This window comes from Rhinatrema bivittatum, chromosome 1, assembly GCF_901001135.1.
Source record: "Rhinatrema bivittatum chromosome 1, aRhiBiv1.1, whole genome shotgun sequence".
Lineage (NCBI taxonomy): Eukaryota > Metazoa > Chordata > Amphibia > Gymnophiona > Rhinatrematidae > Rhinatrema > Rhinatrema bivittatum.
In genome coordinates this window covers 2855520-2875387 of record NC_042615.1, presented here as the reverse complement: position 1 = coordinate 2875387, position 19868 = coordinate 2855520, and the positions used below count along the sequence as shown (strand labels likewise).

At 45.2% G+C, this 19868-nt stretch overlaps 1 protein-coding gene across 1 annotated transcript in view; it reads left to right on the top strand.

The window, feature by feature from the left end:
• The window catches only part of MYOZ2 (myozenin 2), a 74330-nt gene that overhangs the window by 1037 nt on the left and 53425 nt on the right, over positions 1-19868 (top strand). Inside the window, exon 2 of the mRNA XM_029608102.1 lies at positions 16198-16278. Coding sequence (XP_029463962.1) covers positions 16203-16278 — 76 coding nt within the window. The 5' untranslated portion in view covers positions 16198-16202. The remainder of the gene's footprint in view (positions 1-16197; positions 16279-19868) is intronic.

The following is a 19868-nucleotide window of genomic DNA, read 5'->3' as shown; positions in this document are numbered from 1 at the left end:
ATGAGAGAAGGGTTGACTCATTGGGAGAAAGACCCAAAGGGGGAGCTGACGTCGGCTTACACAGCTAGCAAAAGAGGGTGAATCTCAAATGGGCAGACTAGATGGGCCGTTCTGGTCTCTATCTGCTGCATTTACCATGTTACAAAATGATACATGCAAATTTCAGGTGTCAGGAGCAGTTAGGATGCTTCATAACGTGGTCAGTTTACATCAGGATTACTGCTGAGTATCCTACTTTATGGGAATCTTACCTCTTAGAGGTCCTCAGCTGCTATCTGGCTGGACAGGTTAGCTGGATAAACTTGACCAGGATAGTCCGTGGCATGGCTGTGCTGCTGAATCTAGCCAGTTAACTAATAGTTAGATTAAGTTTATCAGGCTAATTTTAGACCTGCTCGATATTCTGAATATCACCACTTATCCAACTAAGGCCTAGAGCCATCAAGCAGCAATTTGTTTTCACAGAAGGTGGGGGGGGTCCCACTATTATATTCCCTCCCCTGAAAAAAGACTGCGGCTCTATGGAATATTCTTTTCTCTCACAGCCAAACTCTGCAGGACAAAAGAACGTGGCACGTGACCCTTTAGATGCGATGGCAGCCCCAACCTCAATGGACCGCCATCACCTTCAAGGGCCATCACCTCAAAAAAACCCAAAACAAACAAACAACGCCACGTGAAAGAAAAGGCAGAATGTGGGTCAGGGCTGACTCCCAGCTCAAAGTGGGGTCACCACATGAGGTGGCCCTGACCCCTCCATGAAAAAAAAAAGTGTCAAAATCGCTCGTGGCGATGGCCCGCACCTACCACCCTTCCAGGCTTTCAACAAAAGTATTTGGAGGTTTGGGGCTTCCACCCTCACCCCAAACTCATTGGGACATAGTGTACCCCCATTTTCTGGGCTTCACATCTTTGGGGGGAGGGAAGGGGGGATGCTGGGAGGGGATACCCTAGACCCTAGCGAGTGGAGATATCTACAGGGGTGGGGACCACTGAGGGGGGAGGGAGGCCATCGCCGCATGTTATTGACTCATTTTCTTCATGGAAGAGTCGGGGCCCCCAGCTGAGCCTTTTCTTACGCCAAGGCATTGGGACTTTTAGGTTCCAAGCACTTTAAATGTGATGTGTGAGCCTCGGGACCCGAGTTAGGGTCTCGGTGCTTCCCTCATCACATTTACCACTTTTTAAAAGGGCATTGACCGCTTTCTCAATCGGCCGTGACAAAATATTTACATTAATTTACCTATTGATGACCTTCCTTGCATGCATTTGCATTATTCATTCATGCAAATCACATGCAAAGAAGATCATGGTAATAGGAGAGGCAACCTGGGCGGGGCCATGCATATATTGCACGATATCGCCGCAATCCTGCTCTATCACATGACATACTCTGTTTATTGGGCATTATAGCACTACTGAGGCTTGATGCATCACCCAGTAAGTTATCTAAATAAGTAGCCATGCCCCAGTACAGCCGACCACTTAGCTGGATAACTATCTCCCCAGATAGTCATCTGGCTAAGCCACAGAAGGAGGCTGAATATTCAAACACTGACACTTAGCCGGATGAAATTTGGCAGATGAAACTTAATGTGGACAAGTGCAAGGTGTTGCACATAGGGAAAAATAACCCTTGTTGTAGTTACACGATGTTAGGTTCCATATTAGGTGCTACCACCCAGGAAAAAGATCTAGGCATCATAGTGGATAACACATTGAAATCGTCGGCTCAGTGTGCTGCGGCAGTCACAAAAGCAAACAGAATGTTGGGAATTATTAGGAAGGGAATGGTGAATAAAACGGAAAATGTCATAATGCCTCTGTATCGCTCCATGGTGAGACCACACCTTGAATACTGTGTACAATTCTGGTCGCCGCATCTCAAAAAAGATATAATTGCAATGGAGAAGGTACAGAGAAGGACAACCAAAATGATAAAGGGGATGGAACAGCTCCCCTATGAGGAAAGGCTGAAGAGGTTAGGGCTGTTCAGCTTGGAGAAGAGACGGCTGAGGGGGGATATGATAGAGGTCTTTAAGATCATGAGAGGTCTAGAACGGGTAGATGTGACTCGGATATTTACACTTTTGGATAATAGAAGGGCTGGGGGCAATCCATGAAGTTAGCATGGGGCACATTTAAAACTAATCAGAGAAAATTGTTTTTCAATCAATGCACAATTAAGCTCTGGAATTTGTTGCCAGAGGATGTGGTTAGTGCAGTTAGTGTAGCTGGATTTAAAAAAGGTTTGGATGAGAAGTCTATTACCTGCTATTAATCAAGTTAGAGAATAGCCACTGCTATTAATTGCATCAGTCACATGGGATCTTCTTAGTGTTCGGGTACTTGCCAGGTTCTTGTGGCCTGGTTTGGCCTCTGTTGGAAACAGGATCCTGGGCTTGATGGACCCTTGGTCTGACCCAGTATGTTAATTTCTTATGTTCTTAACTTTGAAGTTACCCATCTTAAGTGGCATTGAATATCAGCCTTTTAGTTATTTGATCTCATACATTGTGCAGGTCAGCTGGCCAAAGACTTATGATTTTAGTTGGCATTGAAAGCTCAAGTAGTCCTTAAAATTTTGCAGATGGGGAAAGTGATTTCCATAGATCTGGTGCTGCACCTCTGAAGGGTCTTGACCTTGTTTTGAGGGATGGAGGAGCCAGCTGCTGTTTTTTGGCTTGATCGTAGATTTTTTTGAGATGATGCTCTCTTATCTTCTCAGTCGGATAAGTGAGGCCAGTGCTCTTCCTTGCCTTGAATGTGTGGGATAGCATTTTCACTTTGCCACAAAGAGAAATTGGAAGCCATTGGAGGGGGATTAAGAGAGGAGAAGCCATGTTCTCATTTCCTACTAACTGTGATTCTGGCAGTGGCATTTTGAGGTATTTGTAGTTTGCTCATTCTCTTTTTTGGGCTTCCTGTACAGACGTGTGAGTATTGCTGATCGTGTGGTGGTTTTGCTTTACCATTTGGAGACTCCAGAATGCTGTCTTTGGTACTTAAGATTCTTGGCTCTCCATGGTCAGAGCAGAGTCAAGGATGACATGTAAGATTATGACCTCTTGGTGTGGGAGTAGAGTCACAATCTAAAGAGGTTAGGGCTGTTCAGAATGGAGAAGAGACGGCTGAGGGGGGATATGATAAAGGTCTTTAAGATCATGAGAGGTCTTGAAAGAGTAGATGTGACTCGGTTATTTACACTTTTGAATAATAGAAGGACTAGGGGGCATTCCATGAAGTTAGCAAGTAGCACATTTAAGACTAATCGGAGAAAATTCTTTTTCACTCAATGCACAATTAAGCTCTGAAATTTGCTGCCAGAGGATGTGGTTAGTGCAGTCAGTGTAGCTGGGTTTAAAGAAGGTTTGTACAAGTTCTTGGAGGAGAAGTCCATTAACTGATATTAATCAAGTTGACTTAGGGAATGGCCACTGCTATTACTAGCAACAGTAACATGGAATAGACTTAGTTTTTGGGTACTTGCCAGGTTCTTGTGGCCTGGTTTGGCCACTGTTGGAAACAGGAAGCTGGGCTTGATGGACCCTTGGTCTGACCCAGTATGGCATGTTCGTATGAGATTTTGTGTGGGGGAGGGGCATTAACTGGCCACAGTGAATCGTTTGCCCATGGAATGTTACACACAACATTGTAAGAAACCCATTACAAGACGACATGACTCAACTAACAATTCTCTATACAATGATCAATCAAAGTTCCATTCTTCCTATCTATCCATTAAGCTATAATCAGATGCTAAATGCCTGATTAAATATTAAGGGATTAATATTCAGCTGCTATCCAGCTAGCAAGTTTAGGGTCTCATTTACTTTTCTCCCATAGACACAGAATGGGAGAAAAGCCTTAGTATATCAGGCCCTTAGTTAGCCGGACACCCGCGTCCCACCCTCACTTATTCAGATAACTTTTTAGCTGGATGTAAAGTTAGCTGAATATGTGGCAGCCACTGAATGTGGCTAAATATTAAAATGGCATCATTTGGCCAGATAGGTCTGAACGTATCCGGGTAAGTGGTGCTGATTATTGGCCTCTCTGGTCTTTATTCTCTTCCTAAATGTCTTGTGATAAATCTGCTCCCATGGTTTGGCAGGTGGGAGCTGCTACTGAGAGCGCTCACTGACGAGTCTCACATTCTCTGCATGTTTATCTGAAATCAGTTGCTATGCATCCGGTTTCTTACCATCTCGAGCCTCAGCACCCTGGCCGAGGAGCGGTTTTGGGTCTTCCTAGGTGTCTGATGTTGGCAAGACGATCTGTATGTCATCACTTTAAGTCCAAATTGTTTAACAATAGCCATGAGGGCATAAGGTACATAAAGGGACTTTTCCTTTCAGCTCCAATTTTATATTTATTGGGAATTCATCAGTGCTTATTACAACAAGAACAAGAATATTATTCACCTGGAAACAAGACAAGTCTTTTCTTTTCCCATGGATTGCTTTTAAACTAGAACAAGAGGGAAAGTCGACAGTCACTCAGCAGTGCATGTTTGGAGAAATGTATCCTTGAAGGATACTAATGAAACAGGAGAGTTAGGGCATCCCAACAGAGCGGTTCCATTAAAAGCAAACATAGTTCATATGCCTATATGTAAAAAATCACCAAAGCTAATGATTTCCGAATTATCCCAAACAACTGAAAAGCAGGTTGTTAATACAAACAAAAAACACACTTTGAAATGTCTGTATGCCAATGCCAGAAGTCTAAGAAGTAAGATGGGAGAGTTAGAGTGTATAGCAGCAAATGATGAGATTGACATAATTGGCATCACAGAGACTTGGTGGAAGGAGGATAATCAATGGGACAGTGCTATATCAGGGTACAAATTATACCTTGAATGTAAAAACATACACCACATACAACCAACACCCACAATCAAGCTGCTGTGCTTGCAACAAACGTACAGAATCTAGGAGTAATAATTGACCCTGAGCTAAACATGAAACAACACATATCATTGAAAATAAAAGAAGGATACCCAAAGCTAATGATCCTTAGAAGACTAAAACCTCTACTAATGCTAAACAATTTTCACACTGTTCTACAGGCAATGATATTCACAAGTACTGATTACTGTAACTCCCTGCTTTTATGACTACCACAATCTACGATTCGGCCACTGCAAATATTACAAAACTCAGCTGCTAGAATTTTGATTGGCAAAAAAAAGAATGATCACATTACAGGAACACTTGTCGAATTACACTGGCTCCCAATTGAACGAAGAATACAATATAAGGCCTTATGTATAATTCATAAATTAATCCACGCTGACAAAGCTGAATGGCTAAACACGGCACTGCGCGTACATGTCCCGCAAAGAAACCTGAGATCTGCTAATAAGGCTCTACTAACTGTCCCCTCTGTCAAAACAGCACATCTCACGCAAGTAAGGGAAAGAGCACTGTCACTGGCTGGCCCCGTGCTATGGAACGTAGGAAATAGAAGTGCAGGAAACTTTTCTGGTCTCAATTCACAAATAGTCTTTATTCTTGAACAATGGCTACTAGCCATTGTTCAAGAATAAAGTTTCCTGCACTTCTATTTCCTACATTACTGTGGCTGAGTGCACTGTCGCTCCAGTATATGTGTGGACTTTTCTCCCATGCTATGGAACACCATGCCACTCGAAATCAGGCTGCAGAGAAATCTGAAATTATTCAGGACAGATCTGAAAACCTGGCTCTTTAAACAAGTTTTTATAAAGATAAAGAGATGGAGAAAAACAGTTGATTGATAAGGACGCACCAAACTAGAAGTTGTCACTTGTAACATACAAATGCTTATTAATGTTAAATTCAAACCACCTAATATGATCATAACATACAAACTTAACTTACACACACAGTTTATTGTATTAAATTGTTACCATATTATGATGGCACATGATTAAGTTGTAAGCTATACCACTCTTTTTTCATTATCGTGCCTTACTGTAAACCGTTGTGATGGTTATCTAACTTAATGACGGTATAGAAGAGTTTTTAAATAAAAAAATAAATATCGCAATGATAGGGAGGATCAACTTGGTGGGGGTGTGGCACTTTATGTCTGGGAGGGTATAGAGTCCAACAAGATAAAGATCATACAAGAGGCTAAATGCTTAGGAGAATCTATATGGGTAGAAATCCCATGTGTGTTGGGTAAGAGTATAGTGATAGGAGTATACTACCATCCACCAGGACAAAATGGTCAGACAGATGATGAAATGCTAAGAGAAATCAGGGAAGCTAACCAATTTGGCAGTGCAATAATAATGGGAGATTTCAATTACCCCAATATTGACTGGGTAAATGTAACATCAGGACTTGCTAGAGACATAAAGTTCCTGGATGTAATAAATGACTGCTTCATGGAGCAATTGGTTCAGGAACCAACAAGAGAGGGAGCTATTTTAGATTTAATTCTTAGTGGAGCACAGGATTTTGTGAGAGAGGTAACGGTGGTGGGGCAACTTGGCAACAGTGATCATAACATGATCAAATTTAAACTAATAACTGGAAGGGGGACAATAAGTAAATCTGCAGCTCTAACACTAAACTTTCAAAGGGGAAACTGATAAAATGAGGAAAATAGTTAGAAAAAACTGAAAGGTGCAGTTGCAAAGGTTAAAAGTGCTCCAACAGGCTTGGACATTTTTAAAAATACAATCCTAGAGGCACAGTCCATATGTATTCCACGCATTAAGAAAGGTGGAAGGAAGGCAAAACGATTACCGTCATGGTTAAAAGGTGAGGTGAAAGAGGCTATTTTAGAAAAAAAAACATCCTTCAAAAATTGGAAGAAGGATCCATCTGATGGAAAATAGGATAAAACATAAGCATTGCCAAGTTAAGTGTAAAACATTGATAAGGCAGGCGAAGAGAGAATTTGAAATGAAGTTGGCCATAGAGGCAAAAACTCATAATAAAAACTTTTTAAAATATATCTGAAGCAAGAAACCTGTGAGGGAGTCGGTTTGACCATTAGATGACCGAAGGGTTAAAGGCTCTTAGGGAAGATAAGGCGACTGCAGAAAGACTAAATGAATTCTTTGCTTCTGTGTTTACTGCTGCTTCTCATCTTGGATCTGGACTGAGACAAGCCAGATGGAAAACTGTAGCAGGAATGGGACCTGAATCGTGTGCCCTGCAAGTGAATGTGTCTGCCACTGACTGGACCTCCTCCTTCCCCCCCCAAGCTGTGCTGCAAAGTGCAAAAGATTCAGAGAGAACTCTGACTCTACATTGGGCAGGTCATTGTAATGATGGTGCACCCTTGCATGGCTTGTTCCCACAGGCACAGGTCACATGGTATGCATTACTCTACAGGTCCAGGTCATTGTAATGATGGTGCACCCTTCCATGGCTTGGTCCCACAGATATGGTTCACACGGCATACATTTCTCTACAGGTCCTGGTCATTGTAATGATGGTGCACCCTTCCATGGCTTGGTCCCACAGATATGGTTCACACGGCATGCATTTCTCTACAGGTCCAGGTCATTGTAATGATGGTGCACCCTTCCATGGCTTGGTCCCACAGATATGGTTCACACGGCATACATTTCTCTACAGGTCCTGGTCATTGTAATGATGGTGCACCCTTGCATGGCTTGTTCCCACAGGCACAGGTCACAAGGTATGCATTACTCTACAAGTCCAGGTCATTGTAATGATGGTGCACCCTTGCATGGCTTGTTCCCACAGGCACAGGTCACACGGCATGCATTACTCTACAGGTCCAGGTCATTATAATGATGGTGCACCCTTCCATGGCTTGTTCCCAGATGCATGGATCACAGGGGCACATTTCTCTACAGTTCAGGGTCATGTAATGATGGTGCGCCCTTCCATGGCTTGGTCCCACAGATATGGTTCACACGGCATACATTTCTCTACAGGTCCTGGTCATTGTAATGATGGTGCACCCTTCCATGGCTTGTTCCCCCAGGCATGGGTCACACGGCATGCATTTCTCTACAGGTCTTGGTCATTGTAATAATGGTTAGTTCCCAGAGCCATCATAGCGGATAATAGCGGATAATAGCGGATAATACATTGAAATTGTCGGTTCAGTGTGCTGCGGCAGTCAAAAAAGCAAACAGAATGTTGGGAATTATTAGGAAGGGAATGGTGAATAAAACGGAGGATGTCATAATGCCTCTGTATTGCTCCATGGTGACATCGCATCTTGAATACTGTGTACAATTCTGGTCGCCACATCTCAAAAAAATATAGTTGCGATGGAGAAGGCTCAGAGAAGGGCAACCAAAATGATAAAGGGGATGGAACAGCTCGCCTATGAGGAAAGACTAAATAGGTTAGGGCTGTTCAGCTTGGAGAAGACACGGCTGAGGGGGGATATGATAGAGGTCTTTAAAATTATGAGAGGTCTAGGACGGCTAAATGTGAACCAGTTATTTACTCTTTCGGATAATTGAAGGTCTAGGGGGCACTCCATGAAGTTAGCAAGTAACACTTTTAAGACTAATCAGAGAAAGTTCTTTTTCACTCAATGCACAATTAAACTCTGGAATTTGTTGCCAGGGGAATGTGGTTAGTGCAGTTAGTATAGCTGTGTTTAAAAAAGGATTGGATAAGTTCTTGGAGGAGACATCCATTACCTGCTATTAATCAAGTTGACTTAGAAAATAGCCATTGCTATTACAAGCATCAGTAGCGTGGGATATAGGTTTTTGGGTACTTGCCGGGTACTTGTAGCCTGGATTGGTCACTGTTAAGAACATGCCATACTGGGTCAGACCAAAGATTTATTTATTTATTTATTAAAGGCTTTTCTATACCGAATTTCTTGATACAAATCAAATCAACTCGGTTTACATCAAACAATTAGGAACTATAACCAACCAAACAGTAAATACAATTTGAAGGAGAGTAAAGTTACATTATAACAAGGATGTGTAACTTGGAGGAGGAAAAATAAGAGGGGGACGAGAGATTAAGATATAGATTGGGGTATGCGAAGGTGCAGGTAGAATACCTCATGATAAATTTGTAAACATTCTCTTAAAAATTTATATACACGGTTTAGAGTTTGTAAAGTGCATAGTTGCTAGAACTGTTGTAAGTCAGGCTGTTGGGCTGGTGTCTGAGAAGGCTCGGCAGAACAGCCATGTCTTTAATTTCTTTTTAAAAGTTAGTAGACATGATTCCTGCCTGAGGTCCGGAGGCAAAGATCCATCAAGCTCAGCATCCTGTTTCCAACAGTGGCCAATCCAGGCTACAAGTACCTGGCTAGTACTCAAAAACCTATATCCCACGCTATTAATGCCAGTAATAGCAGTGGCTATGTTCTGAGAGGTCTCCTGGTCTTATTGACCGGCAGACCAGTATAATGCAGGCCCAGGCTCGCTCTGGGAGCTGGCCTGGTCCGAGGGGGTGGGATCGCCCCCCCCTCTCCCGGGGGGGGGGGGGAGGGAAGGAGGAGGGTGAATAAAGGTCCGGAGGTCAGGGAGAGGTGAAGGAAGAGAGAGCACGGGGAACTGGGGGGATTGGTTACCGAGCTGAGGGTTCCTGCATCGCTGGCTGGTCAGGATTGGCCAGTTGGCAGGCAGTGGGCAGGTCCCCAGTTTAGCCCAGAGCGGTTTAACGTAGCCGACATTCTCGGCGCACCGCTCCGGGAACACGGACGGCCGGCATTTTTCCCTCCCACCCGCCCTTATTGTTACGCTTATTGTACGGTTTTGTGTGTGCGTTCTCTGTCGCAGCGGATGGCCCGAGCCGGTTCAGCTTAATGCTCTGGTTACCTGTTGAGAGTGAGGTACCTGGCAAATGGAAATGTTGACAACTGGAAGTTGTTGGGGGCGGACTCCCTGCTGGCAGGCGGCGGGAGTCATCTGGCTGGTTGGCGGCGGAGGCCCGCTGAGTTGGCTCCTTTGCTGGCAGGTGGTGGGAGTCTGAACTTGGTGCGGGGGCCATCTGACGAGCCGAGAGGCTGGCAGGAACCGTCTTGCTGGTGAAGCGGCGGATGGTTTGTGAGTTCTGGTTTAAATTGTATTGTTAATAAAAGGGGGGCTCGGGCCTCCAAGTTATTAAAGCTGCGGCCTTGTTAACCCAAACTTATTGTTCAGTGTATTATTTATTGTGAAAGGACGGATGCGAGAGAGTGATGTCCTGGATGCCTGTATTATAAGTCAACTTGATTAATAGCAGGTAATGGATGTCTCCTCCAAGAACCCAAAAACTAAGTCTATTCCACACTATTGTTGCTAGTAATAATAGTGGCTATTTTCTAAGTCAACTCAATTAATAGCAGTTAATGGACTTCTCCAAGAACTTATCCAATCCTTTTTTAAACACAGCTATACTCACTGCACTAACCACATCCTCTGGCAACAAATTCCAGAGTTTAATTGTGCGTTGAGTAAAAAAGAACTTTCTCCGATTAGTTTTAAATGTGCCACATGCTAACTTCATGGAGTGCCCCCTAGTCTTTCTATTATCCGAAAGAGTAAATAACTGATTCACATCTACCCGTTCTAGACCTCTCATGATTTTAAACACCTTTATCATATTCCCCTTCAGCCGTCTCTTCTCCCTACTGAAAAGTCCTAACCTCTTTAGTCTTTCCTCATAGGGAAGCTGTTCCATCCCCTTTATCATTTTGGTCACCCTTCTCTGTACCTTCTCCATCTCAATTATATCTTTTTTGAGATGCGGCGACCAGAATTGTACACAGTATTCAAGGTGCGGTCTCACCATGGAGCGATACAGAGGCATTATGACATTTTCCGTTTTATTCACCATTCCCTTCCTAATAATTCCTAACATTCTGTTTGCTTTTTTGACTGCCGCAGCACACTGCACCGACGATTTCAATGTGTTATCCACTATGACACCTAGATCTCTTTCTTGGGTTGTAGCACCTAATATGGAACCCAACATTGTGTAATTATAGCATGGGTTATTTTTCCCTATATGCAACACCTTGCACTTGTCCACATTAAATTTCATCTGCCATTTTGATGCCCAATTTTCCAGTCTCACAAGGTCTTCCTGCAATTTATCACAATCTGCTTGTGATTTAACTACTCTGAACTATTTTGTATCATCTGCAAATCTGATTACCTCACTCGTCGTATTTCTTTTTATTTTTTTATTTATGCGTTTTCATATATATATCAAGGCAGAACACTTGATTTGAAATTCTGTGGTACAAAATAAAGTTATAATTGCACTACTTAGTAATCATGATACAGGTAAATTACCACTTCCAAGTCCTCTAATAAGGGAAAGAACAAGATCAAACTTACAGGCAATAGTAAACTAGAATCAATTTTAGGTAATTCTGACTAACTAAAGGCCATTTTATACATTGGATGGCCCTTCATCCTGTCTTTGACGGTTTTCAAGCAATGGGGTCGATACAGCTTAATGTGACAAAAGGGTGGTCAATTGGCAGGACTGAAAGTCTTATGCAACTTTACTGTACACTTGCAGGGAAACTTAAGTATCAAAAAGCCTCCCAATTCCCAAACCTTAAGTTTCAAAAGCAAAAATTGTTTTCTCCTTTTTTTGGGTTTGTTTAGAGAAGTCTGGGAACAAAAAGGAAACTAATAATGTCGCAGCTTTTAACAGCTCTTTTTGAGTAGTTTCCATCTAACGGAGAACTAACAATAGGAGATAATTCGTCGATGCCATTTATTTGTCCAGAACCCTTTTTCTTGAAAAAGGAAATGTAACATATACGAGAAACAGGTGGAAGTAATTTCTCCAGTATCTTTAAACTTTCCATCAGATATTTTCTCCACATTTCTAGTGGGGGAACAGTTGGGTCCTTAGGAAAGTTAATACATCTTAGATTTTTTTGCCCTGTGTTGATTTTCCAAATTTATATGCCAACACTTGGCTTTCCTTAATCAAATTTTGCTGTAAGTTCATCAGTTTTCCTGTTTCAGCTTTATTTAGCTCACACATTTCTTTTGCTTCTGCCACCTCTACCTCCACTTTTTTAATCTGAATATCCACCTTTGTATTTCTTTCCAGATCATTTATAAATATATTGAAAAGTATGAGTCCCAATACAGATCCCTGAGGCACTCCACTGTCCACTCTCTTCCACTGAGAAAATTGTCCATTTTCTCAGTTGGAAACAGGATGCTGGAATTGATGGACCCTTGGTCTGACCCAATATGGCAATATCTTATGTTCTTATGCATAGATTGAAATAATGCTGCACCCTTCCATGCTACTTCCGAGGTGCATAGATCTCAAGAGTGCATTTCTCTACAGGTCCTGTCATTGTAATAATGGTGCGCCCTTCCATGGCTACTTCCCAGGTGCATAGATCACAAGGGTGCATTTCTCTACAGGTCCTGGTCATTGTAATAATGGTGCACCCTTCCATGGCTACTTCCCAGGTGCATAGATCACAAGGGTGCATTTCTCTACAGGTCCTGGTCATTGTAATAATGGTGCACCCTTCCATGGCTACTTCCTAGGTGGATAGATCACAAGGGTGCATTTCTCTACAGGTCCTGGTCATTGTAATAATGGTGCACCCTTCCATGGATACTTCCCAGGTGCATAGATCACAAGGGTGCATTTCTCTACAGTTCCTGGTCATTGTAATAATGGTGCACCCTTCCATGGCTACTTCCCAGGTGCATAGATCACAAGGGTGCATTTCTCTACAGGTCCTGGTCATTGTAATAATGGTGCACCCTTCCATGGCTACTTCCTAGGTGGATAGATCACAAGGGTGCAGGTTCTCTAGAGGTCCTGCTCATTGTAATAATGCTGCGCCCTTCCATGGATACTTCCCAGGTGCATAGATCACAAGAGTGCATTTCTTTACCGGTCCTGGTCATTGTAATAATGGTGCGCCCTTCAATGGCTACATCCCAGGTGCATAGATCACAAGGGTGCATTTCTCTACAGGTCCTGGTCATTGTAATCCGTGGCTACTTCCCAGGTGCATAGATCACAAGGGTGCATTTCTCTACAGTTCCTGGTCATTGTAATAATGGTGCACCCTTCCATGGCTACTTCCCAGGTGCATAGATCACAAGGGTGCATTTCTCTACAGGTTCTGTCATTGTAATAATGGTGCACCCTTCCATGGCTACTTCCCAGGTGCATAGATCACAAGGGTGCATTTCTCTACAGGTCCTGGTCATTGTAATAATGGTGCACCCTTCCATGGCTACTTCCCAGGTGCATAGATCACAAGGGTGCATTTCTCTACAGGTTCTATCATTGTAATGATGGTGCGCCCTTCAATGGCTACATCCCAGGTGCATAGATCACAAGGGTGCATTTCTCTACAGGTTCTATCATTGTAATAATGGTGCACCCTTCAATGGCTACATCCCAGGTGCATAGATCACAAGGGTGCATTTCTCTACAGGTTCTATCATTGTAATGATGGTGCACCCTTCAATGGCTACATCCCAGGTGCATAGATCTCAAGAGTGCATTTCTCTACAGGTTCTATCATTGTAATAATGCTGCGCCCTTACATGGCTACTTCCCAGGTGCATAGATCACAAGGGTGCATTTCTCTACAGGTCCTGGTCATTGTAATAATGGTGCACCCTTCCATGGCTACTTCCTAGGTGGATAGATCACAAGGGTGCAGGTTCTCTAGAGGTCCTGCTCATTGTAATAATGCTGCGCCCTTCCATGGATACTTCCCAGGTGCATAGATCACAAGAGTGCATTTCTTTACCGGTCCTGGTCATTGTAATAATGGTGCGCCCTTCAATGGCTACATCCCAGGTGCATAGATCACAAGGGTGCATTTCTCTACAGGTCCTGGTCATTGTAATCCGTGGCTACTTCCCAGGTGCATAGATCACAAGGGTGCATTTCTCTACAGTTCCTGGTCATTGTAATAATGGTGCACCCTTCCATGGCTACTTCCCAGGTGCATAGATCACAAGGGTGCATTTCTCTACAGGTTCTGTCATTGTAATGATGGTGCACCCTTCCATGGCTACTTCCCAGGTGCATAGATCACAAGGGTGCATTTCTCTACAGGTCCTGGTCATTGTAATAATGGTGCACCCTTCCATGGCTACTTCCTAGGTGGATAGATCACAAGGGTGCAGGTTCTCTAGAGGTCCTGCTCATTGTAATAATGCTGCGCCCTTCCATGGATACTTCCCAGGTGCATAGATCACAAGAGTGCATTTCTTTACCGGTCCTGGTCATTGTAATAATGGTGCGCCCTTCAATGGCTACATCCCAGGTGCATAGATCACAAGGGTGCATTTCTCTACAGGTCCTGGTCATTGTAATCCGTGGCTACTTCCCAGGTGCATAGATCACAAGGGTGCATTTCTCTACAGTTCCTGGTCATTGTAATAATGGTGCACCCTTCCATGGCTACTTCCCAGGTGCATAGATCACAAGGGTGCATTTCTCTACAGGTTCTGTCATTGTAATGATGGTGCGCCCTTCCGTGGCTACTTCCCAGGTGCATAGATCACAAGGGTGCATTTCTCTACAGGTTCTGTCATTGTAATAATGGTGCACCCTTCCGTGGCTACTTCCCAGGTGCATAGATCACAAGGGTGCATTTCTCTACAGGTTCTATCATTGTAATAATGGTGCGCCCTTACATGGCTACTTCCCAGGTGCATAGATCACAAGGGTGCAGGTTCTCTACAGGTCCTGGTCATTGTAATCCGTGGCTACTTCCTAGGTGCATAGATCACAAGAGTGCATTTCTCTACAGGTCCTGGTCATTGTAATAATGGTGCACCCTTCCATGGCTACTTCCTAGGTGGATAGATCACAAGGGTGCAGGTTCTCTAGAGGTCCTGCTCATTGTAATAATGGTGCGCCCTTCCATGGATACTGCCCAGGTGCATAGATCACAAGGGTGCATTTCTCTACAGGTCCTGGTCATTGTAATAATGGTGCACCCTTCCATGGCTACTTCCTAGGTGGATAGATCACAAGGGTGCAGGTTCTCTACAGGTCCTGGTCATTGTAATAATGGTGCGCCCTTACATGGCTACTTCCTAGGTGCATAGATCACAAGAGTGCATTTCTCTACAGGTCCTGGTCATTGTAATAATGGTGCACCCTTCCATGGCTACTTCCCAGGTGGATAGATCACAAGGGTGCAGGTTCTCTACAGGTCCTGGTCATTGTAATAATGGTGCGCCCTTACATGGCTACTTCCTAGGTGCATAGATCACAAGAGTGCATTTCTCTACAGGTCCTGGTCATTGTAATAATGGTGCACCCTTCCATGGCTACTTCCTAGGTGCATAGATCACAAGGGTGCATTTCTCTACAGGTCCTGGTCATTGTAATAATGGTGCACCCTTCCATGGCTACTTCCCAGGTGCATAGATCACAAGGGTGCATTTCTCTACAGGTCCTGGTCATTGTAATAATGGTGCACCCTTCCATGGCTACTTCCTAGGTGCATAGATCACAAGGGTGCATTTCTCTACAGGTCCTGGTCATTGTAATGATGGTGCGCCCTTCCATGGCTACTTCCTAGGTGCATAGATCACAAGGGTGCAGTTCGCTAGAGGTCCTGCTCATTGTAATGATGATGTGCCCTTCCATAGCTTGTTCCCACAGGCATGGGTCACACAGCACAGAGGTTTTCAATCAGCATATAGTTAAGCTCTGGAATTCATTGCCAGAGGATATGGTTAAAGCAGTTAGTGTAACTGAATTTAAAAAAAAGGTTTGGATAAGTTCGATAAGTTCCTAGAGGAAAAATCCATAAACTGCTACTATGTTAATTAATAAGCAATAGTAGCTTGTGATTTCTCTTGTGATCTGGCTTGGGCACTGTTGGAAACAGGATACTCGGCTTGATGGACCTTTAGTGTGATCCAGTATGGCATGTTCTTTGTTTTTATGAACAATCCATGGCATTTTCCTAAAGGTCCTGGTTACTATAATGAGAAAAGGCAGCATTTCATGTCTGCGAGGATAGATAGGGAAGTGAGTTGTTAGGCCTTGTTAGGGGATGTTTTGTTCACGAGAAACTCAGTCACAGGTACACTGGCAGGGATGGAAGGACCTTCCATGGGGTCACAGCTTCATAATCTAGATGTCTGCTTCTGGTGGGAGAGAGGAGCTTCAGGGCACTGGAAGGAGAGCTGTAGCGGGTACTCACTTCCGTGTTCAGGAGTGCGGCTCAGTCCAGCTTTATAGATCCAGGAGTCAGTCCTTACTCTTGTTTTGTTCTTCTGTGCAGGCAGAATGCTATCACTCGGAGCCTTGGAGAAGCAGAGGAAGCAGCAGGCGTTAGCCATCATGAAGGAAGTCCATGGAACAGGTACACAAGCCTTCCCCCTTCTCACGGGCTGGCCCTGACATTACTAAATCCACACTTTTAGCTCCCTGAAGTCATTGGGTCAACTGGGAGCTTGGCCAGAAATAATGGAATGGGGTAATTAATCCCTTTGTACTTGTTCCTTTACATCTGAAAGTTATTTTCAGAGGAACAACTGTGCTGAAGGAATGAGGCTGGCAAACAGCTGATGCACATTCCCCCTGGATCCCGTTACAGTGGTTTATGAGGAATCAAATCCTCCCCTTTACAGTGTGAGCACTGTTTCAGAAAAGAGTCCAATCTTCTCAGTTTCCCGCACTCCCAGGTGTGTCATTGGGATGCTACACTCGGCTGCTCACCTTTCCAAGCCCACTCAAGGCGAGTCACACTCACCCAAAGAGCTTACAATCTAAGGGATGTTAAAATGGGGGAGATACTTCCACCAGCAGTTCTTAATCTCTGCTATTCCCCCTGGCAGTGAAGCACACGCACAGGTACTGGAAACATGGAAACATGCCCAGAGAAAGGAGAGAATTAGCTCATGTGTGAAAGTGGCAGCACCAGTCAATAAGAATCATCCTCAGCCATTAACCAATCGTGCATCTCCCAAAAACATGAGTAACGCCGCCAGTATTACAAGATCACTATCTTCCAGTGACACACAGTCACCCTTTCTATCTGTTACAGCCCCCTTCCACCACTCCCATCCATGACTGCACTATTCCCCCTCACTCCCATCCATGACTGCACTATTCCCCCTCACTCCCTCTGTGACTACACTGCCCCCTTCCACCACTCCCATCTGTGACTGCACTATTCCCCCTCATTCTCTCTGTGACTACACTGCCCCCTTCCTCACTCCTCTGAGCTGCAGGGCCCTCCTCACTCCCTCTGTGACTACACTGCCCCCTTCCACCACTCCCATCTGTGACTGCACTATTCCCCCTCATTCTCTCTGTGACTACACTGCCCCCTTCCTCACTCCTCTGAGCTGCAGGGCCCTCCTCACTCCCTCTGTGACTACACTGCCCCCTTCCACCACTCCCATCTGTGACTGCACTATTCCCCCTCACTCCCTCTGTGACTACACTGCCCCCTTCCTCACTCCTCTGAGCTGCAGGGCCCTCCTCACTCCCTCTGTGACCAATACATTGGGTGAAAAAGAGCAGGGCAGTCACAGATGGAGGGAATGAATGGGGAGGGCAGTCAGAGATAGAGAGAGCAAGGAGGAGGGCAGTGACGTCACAGAGAGAGGGAGTGAGGGTTCACTGCAGTCAAATAGAGAGAGACTGAGGGGGAGGGCAATGCAGTCACAAATAGAGAGAAAGAATGAGAGGGAGGGCAATGCAGTTGCAGAGAGAGGGAATGAGGAGGAATTGAAGTCGCAGAGAGGGAGTGAGGGTGAGGACAATGTAGTCACATAGAGAAGGTATGAGGGGGCATTGCAGTCTCAAATAGAGAGAGATACTGAAGGGGAGGGCAATGCAGTCACAGATAGAGGGAATGAAGGGGGAGGGCAGTCACAGAAACAGGGAGCAAGGGGAGAGCAGTGCAGTCATACAGAGAGGAAGTGAGGGGGCACTGCACTCACAGAGAGGAGCGAGGGGTCACTACAGTCTCAGAGAAAGACTGGGGAGGGCAGTGCAGTCCCACGGAGTGAGAGGGAGAGCAGTGCAGTCACAGATAGAGGGAATGAAGGGGGAGGGCAGTCACAGAAACAGGGAGCAAGGGGAGAGCAGTGCAGTCATACAGAGAGGAAGTGAGGGGTCACTGCATTCTCACATAGAAAGAAAGGCAATGCAGTCGCAGATAATGGGAGTGAGGAGGACACTGCAGTCACAGAGAGAGGGAAAGAGGAGGTACTGAAGCTGCAGAGAGAAGGAGTGAGGGTGAGGACAATGCAGTCACAAAGAGAAGGCATGAGGGGACATTGCAGTCTCAGAGAGAGAAACTGAAAGGGAGGGCAATGCAGTCACAGATAGCAGGAGTGAGGGGGCCACTGCAGTCACAGAGAGAGGGAATGAAGGAGCATTGCAGAGAGAGGGAGTGAGGGGGAGGGCAGTGTAGTCACAAAAAAGGAGTGAGGAGGCTGCAGTCTCAGAGAGAGACACAGAGGGAGGGCAGTGAAATCACATAGGGAGTGAGTGGGAGGACAGTGCAGTCACAGATATAGGTGGTGAGTGAGGGGGCACTACAGTCTTAAATAGAGAGAGACTGGGGGGGGGGGGGGGAGGCAATGCAGTCACAGATAGCGGGTTTGAGGGGGCCACTGCAGTCACAGAGAGAGGGATTGAGGGGGATGGCAGTGTAGTCACAAAAAGAAGGCATGAGGGGCACTGCAGTCACACAAGGAGGGAGGAGGAGAGTAGTGCAGTCACTGATATAGGGAATGTGTGTGGGCACTGCAGTCACAGAGAGAGGGAGTGAGGGCACTGCAGTCACTGATATAGGGAATGTGTGTGGGCACTGCAGTCACAGAGAGAGGGAGTGAGGGGCACTGCAGTCACTGATATAGGGAATGTGTGTGGGCACTGCAGTCACAGAGAGAGGGAGGGAAGGGCACTGCAGTCACAGATATAGGGAATGTGTGTGGGCACTGCAGTCACAGAGAGAGGGAGTGAGGGGCACTGCAGTCACTGATATTTATTTATTTATTTATTTAACAGTTTTTATATACCGACCTTCATAGTGAATAACCATATCGGATCGGTTTACATTTAACAAGGGTATAAAAGGAGTAACAAATTCAAATGAGCGAAAGATAAACAATAGGTAGGAATAAGTCAAAGTTACAATCAACAGGGAGAGAGAACTTGGAAGCTTGCAAGCAAGCTGGAAGGAAGGTAAGGCCGGAGATAAACCAGTGATACCATAAGCTTAAGGTTACGAGCTTAGAGTGCTGTCATAAATGAAGCACTGCAGTCACATATAGCAGAAGAGAAGAGGAGAGTACTGCAGACACAGAGCGAGAGAGAGAGTGGGGAGAGCACTGCAGTCAGAGCGAGAGAGAGAGTGGGGAGAGCACTGCAGTCAGAGCGAGAGAGAGAGTAGGGAGAGCACTGCAGTCAGAGCGAGAGAGAGAGTGGGGAGAGCACTGCAATCACAGAGAGAGAGAGTGGGGAGGGCACCGCAGTTACAGAGAGGGAATAAAGGGGCTCTGCATTTACAGAGAGAGGAAGGGAATGAGGGGGTATTGCAGTCAAAGAGAGAGAGAGTGACAGGGCACTGCAGTCACAAAGAGAGGAAGTGCGAGGGCACTGCAGTCACAAAGAGAGGAAGTGCGAGGGCAATGCAGTCACAGTGAAGGAGGCATTGCTGTCACAAATAAAGGGAGTGAGGGGCATTGCAGCCACAGAAGGTGTGAGGAGGGCAGTGCCGTCACAGAGAAGGAAATGAGAGGAGGGCAGTGCAGTCATAGAGGAAGTGAGGGGGCACTGCAGTCACAGAAAGGGAGTGAGGGGACAAAGAAGTCAGAAAGAGGGAATGAAGGGGAATTGCAATCACAGAGAGTTACATTAGGAACTGCAGTCACAGGTAAAGGGAGTGAGGGGAGGGCTCTGCAGTCACAGACTGGCTGAGTAATCAGTGCCATC